Source organism: Marmota flaviventris, chromosome 4 (genome assembly GCF_047511675.1).
Source record: "Marmota flaviventris isolate mMarFla1 chromosome 4, mMarFla1.hap1, whole genome shotgun sequence".
Taxonomy (NCBI): domain Eukaryota; kingdom Metazoa; phylum Chordata; class Mammalia; order Rodentia; family Sciuridae; genus Marmota; species Marmota flaviventris.
Window position 1 is genome coordinate 153,942,177 of NC_092501.1, and position 5,212 is coordinate 153,947,388.

The 5,212-nt window shown below is 39.5% G+C and overlaps 1 protein-coding gene across 1 annotated transcript; it reads right to left on the reverse strand.

Annotated features, from left to right (window-relative positions):
• Positions 1 to 3,961: 3,961 nt before the first annotated feature.
• Positions 3,962 to 4,975, reverse strand: Oxgr1 (oxoglutarate receptor 1). Its single transcript, XM_027938947.2, has one exon. It carries the CDS (start codon positions 4,973 to 4,975, stop codon positions 3,962 to 3,964), a length of 1,014 nt encoding a protein of 337 aa, XP_027794748.2.
• Between the last annotated feature and the right edge of the window lie 237 nt (positions 4,976 to 5,212).

Here is a 5,212-nt window from a genome sequence, read left to right on the forward strand (position 1 = left end):
TCCGAAGGAATAGAGAAGGAGAGAAAGGAAAGGGCTTAGGCTCAGGGCTAGAATAACACCAATGGTATAAAGACTCATCGGGTGCTCTTCAGTGATGGCCCAGGAGTGGGACTGGGCATTAGAGAGAGGATAGGGGAAAGCCAGAGAGCTGCCCAGGTTCCTAGTGGACCTCTGAATGTGACTTCAGGCTGTACAGTAAATGTGGATGGGCGAGTAGGGGTCCTCCAGTCAAATAGCTCATTTCATGTGGTACAGAAAGACCAGGAGAGGACAGTTCAGAAGGTGGTGGTTAAAGGGCTCCATCCTGCAGGGAAGTTCATGTTCAGAGCCATCAGCTTGCCTCTCTCTCCCACACCCCACTGCCTGCCTGGCCAAGGTCCCTGGTGAACAAGCTGGCTTAGATCTAAATCAGAGGCAACACCCTAAACAACCCTGGAGGGCGTGGAGCATTCCTATGCTACCCTCTCCTCTGCTTAAGTCATGTTTTTACAGCCCATTCTACAACAGATGTGTAAGCTTATCTTTGTTCTCTCACCATGGAGAAAATAAGTGTCATGTCAATGTAATAATGAGAAGGCTGCATTTTCACACACAGAGAAAATATGGGCAGCCTATATTTTAAAGTAAGTTTATTTATTTTTTCTTTTTTTATTTTATTAATTTTTAAAATTTATATATGACAGCAGAATGCATTACAATTCTTATTACACACCTAGAGCACAATTTTTCATATCTCTGGTTGTATACAAAGTATATTCACACCAATTCATGTCTTTATACATGTACTTTGGATAATAATGTCCATCACATTCCACCATCATTTCTAACCCCATCCCCCCTCCCTTACCCTCCCACCCCTCTGCCCTATCTAGAGTTCCTCTGTTCCTCCCATGATCCCCCTCCCTACCCAACTATGAGTCAGTTACCTTATATCAGAGAAAACATTTGGCATTTGTTTTGGGGGGATTGGCTAACTTCACTTAGCATTATCTTCTCTAACTCCACCATTTACTTGCCAATGCTATGATTTTATTCTGTTTTATTGCTGAGTAATATTCCATTGTGTATAAATGCCACTTTTTTTTAAACCATTCATCTATTGAAGGGCATCTAGGTTGGTTCCACAGTTTAGCTATTGTGAATTGTGCTGCTATAAACATTAATGTGGCTGTGTCCCTGTAGTATGCTGTTTTTAAGTCCTTTGGGTATAGACCAAAGAGAGGGATAGCTGGGTCAAATGGTGGTTCCATTCCCAGATTTCCAAGGAAACTCCATACTGCTTTCCACTAGTGTTATCCTAACCCTGAGCCTAGATTGCACCAATTTGCAGTCCTACCAGCAGTGTATGAGTGTACCTTTTTTCCCTACATTGTCGCCAACACTTATTGTTGTTTGTCTTCATAATAGCTAGCATTCTGACTGGAGTGAGATGAAATCTTAGAGTAGTTTGGATTTTTCATTTCTCTAATTGCTAGTGATGATGAATCACTTTTTATTATATTCGTTGATTGATTGTATATCATCTTTGATCAAGTGGGATTCATCCCAGGGATGCAAGTTGGTCCAACATACAGAAATCAATAAATGTAACTCATCACATCAATAGATTTAAAGATAAGAATCATATAGATGCATAAAAAGCATTTGACAAAATACAGCACCCTTTCATGTTCAAACACTAGAAAAATTAGGAATAAAAGGAACATATCTCAACATCATAAAGGCTATCTATGCTAAGCCCAGCCCAACATCATTCTAAATGGAGAAAAATTGAAGGCATTCCCTCTAAAAACTGGAACGAGACAGGGATGCCCTCTTTCACCACTTCTATTTAACATAGTTCTTGAAAAACTGGTCAGAGCAATTGGACAGGTGAAAGAAATTAAAGGGATACACATAGGAAAAGAAGAACTCAAATTGATACTATTTGCTGATAATATGACTCTGTATCCAGAAGACCCAAAAAGTTCCACCAGAAAACTTTTATAACTAGTAAATGAATACAGAAATGTAGCAGGATATAAAATCAACACCCATAAATCAAATACATTTCTGTATATCAATGACAAATCCTCAGAAAGGGTAATTACCCCATTTACAATAGCCTCAAAAAAAATACTTGGGAATAAACTTAACAAAAGAGGTGAAAGATCTATATAATAAAAATTACAGAACCCTAAAAAAAGAAATCAAAGAAGACCTTAGAAGACCTTGCTCTTGGATAGGCAGAATTAGTATTATCAAAATGACCATACTACCAAAAGCACTATACAAATTTAATGTAATTCCAATCAAAATACCAATGATATTCCTCATAGAAATAGAAAAAGCAATCATGAAATCCATCTGGAAAAATAAGAGATCCAGAATAGCTAAAGTAATCCTTAGCAGGAGGAGTGAAGCAGGTGGATTCACTATACCAGACCTTAAACTATATTATAGAGCAATAGTAACAAAACAGCATGATATTGGCACCCAAACAGACTGATAGACCAATGGTACAGAATAGAGGACACAAAGACTAACCCACAAAACTACAATTATCTTATATTAGACAAAGGTGCCAAAAACATTCATTGGAGAAAAGATAGCCTCTTCAACCAACAGTGCTGGGAAAACCGGAAATCCATATGCATCAAAATGAAATTAAAACCCTATCTCTCACCATGCAAAAAACTCAACTCAAATTGAATCATGGACCTAGGAATAAAACCAGAGATCCTGTATCTAATAGAAGAAAAAGCATGCTCTAATCTCCATCATGTGGGATTAGGCTCCAACTTCCTTAATAAGACTCTTTTGGTGCAAGAATTAAAATCAAGGATTCAAACTAAAAAGTTTCTTCTCAGCAAAAGAAACAAGCTGTGAGGTGAACAGAGAGCCTACATTTTGGGAGCAAATCTTTACTCCTCACACAGCAGATAGAGCACTATCTCTAGGGTATAAAAAGAACCCAAAAGCTAAGCACCAAAAAAACAAATAACCCAATTGATAAATGGGCCAAGGACCTGAACAGACACTTCTCAGAAGATGATATACAATTAATTAAAGTAAGTTTATTAATTGTATCAACACACCTACTAGGGATTTAAATATCTACACCAGATATTTTCTCAAATATTCCCGCTCACTGATAATCGAGCACACACAGACACAATTCAAAGAATAAATTCAGCAGTTTCAATGATATATTTTGTTTATAGTCACAAAAGAACAAAATATTTAAAGATAATTAATATTTCCTGGAGTGTTTCCCCATAGAAATCAAAACATTATTAGATCTGACTTAACACCCAATGCATGCATGCTGTTAGAAAGTACTTCTGTTCCTCAAATGTGTGACCTCCTTCCCCAGGTCATATTGATAATTATAAATGCTAATCAGTCTCATAAATTCAGTTAACAACTTTTATGATGCTCTACAACAATAAAGATATAGCACCCTCAATATCTTGCAGGTACTATTTGCATTGACATCTTGTATAATGAATCTTGTTGGCTTGCTTCAATTTATAGAACTGACCAAACCCAGTGATCAGACCCAGTTCAATGATCTCACAGCAAAGTTTGAAGGACATGAAACTGGGAGCAAAGAGATTGTTTGTTTTCTTTTCCTAACTTGGCACTAATTTAAGATCCAGGAAACTCATATAAACTTCAGTTCCCACATATATCTAACAAGCTGATAGAATGAGAGATTCCCTGAGATGCCTCTCAGACCAGTCATCTATAATTCTGCTTGATTGCTTTACTGGTGAGCATACATCTCTTATTTCTACCTACAGGAAGATCCCAACAAGCAGATTGTAGAGAACTCTAGTGCCCAGCCCTTGACTTTAGCCATAATTACCTGAATACACAGTATCGACTGGGCATTCATTGAAGGAGATATTCTGGACTTCTCAGAAGTGTAAGTAAATTATCAATAGGATTTTATTTTTGGTTGAGTATATGAAGTATCTCAAGGGTTGTTTGAACAACTGACTTTCTTTGCTTGCTCAAGGTCCCCGCTTTCTTTGCACCTCACTATTGAGCAGATGGCCTGCTGGAAGTTGTTGCTGACCACCACGTAGAGTAACAGGTTACCAAATGTGTTCAGAGCAGCCAAGGGTCTAGAAACGATGTAAGCTTCGTGGATCTGATTCTCGATGGAGCAGCTGATGGAAAGCAGGCGGGATTCAATCCGAATGACCCTCAAGACATGGAATGGTAAAAAACATATATAAAATACGAGCAGGAGCAGTATGGTCAGCCTGCGAGCTTTCTGTTTAAGGCAGCTCTGAGTCTGAGGTCCGTGAGTTAGGGTACTGATAATCGTCGTATAGCAAAGTGTCACGATCACCAAGGGGAGGCAGAAGGTGGTGGCAGTCAAAATTAGATTGTACCATTTGATAGTGGTGAGGTCATCTGAACTGGTGAGGTCAAGACAGGTGGATCGATTGGTCATGTTAGTTGATGTAATCAGGAAGGTCATGGGCATGACCGCCACCAGCGAAATGATCCACACCACCGCACAGGCTACCACCGTCCACCGAGTCTTGTGGATGGAAAAGCAGCTCATTGGGTGGATGATCACGATGTAGCGGAAGATGCTGAAACAGGTGAGCAAGAGGATGCTGCTGTACAGGTTGAAATGGAAGCCGAAGCGGATGAACTTGCACATGAACTCCCCAAAGATCCAGTTTTCCCCGCTGGCGTAGTAGTGGATGAGGAAAGGGAGGCTGGTTAGGTACAGCAGGTCAGTGCAGGCCAGGTTCAGCATGATGATGGTGCTGCTTCTCCAGGGCCGCATTTTGAAAATGTAAGTGGAGATGGCTACTGCATTCCCCGGGAAGCCCACGAGAAAGATGATGCCATAGATAACAGGGAGGTAGTGCATCTTGAGGGAGATTTTTTCATCAGTGCAATTTCCAAAAGCAGCTGCATAATCGGGGAAATCAGAAGCGTTTGCTAAACCATCCAGTGGCTCATTCATGGTTGTCTCCTTTCATCTTGCAAGGAAACAAGAGGGTTCACTTTAGCAACATGAATGAAGTAAGGAGTAACTGGCTGGGAAAGGAAAACAGAAACCATTAATGAGAAGGGAATGAAAACAATGATCGACTTTTAAATGAAAATTGCTCTTAACACCCTAAATTTGCCACTTTTTTTTTTCTCTTTAATCTCAAAAGAGACCCTGTGGAGAAGAGATTGAATTTCTCAGAAACTGACT

Coding starts and splice junctions, on each gene's coding strand:
- Oxgr1 (XM_027938947.2), bottom strand. CDS start 4,975: ATGAATGAGCCACTGGATGGTTTAGCAAACGCTTCTGATTTCCCCGAT.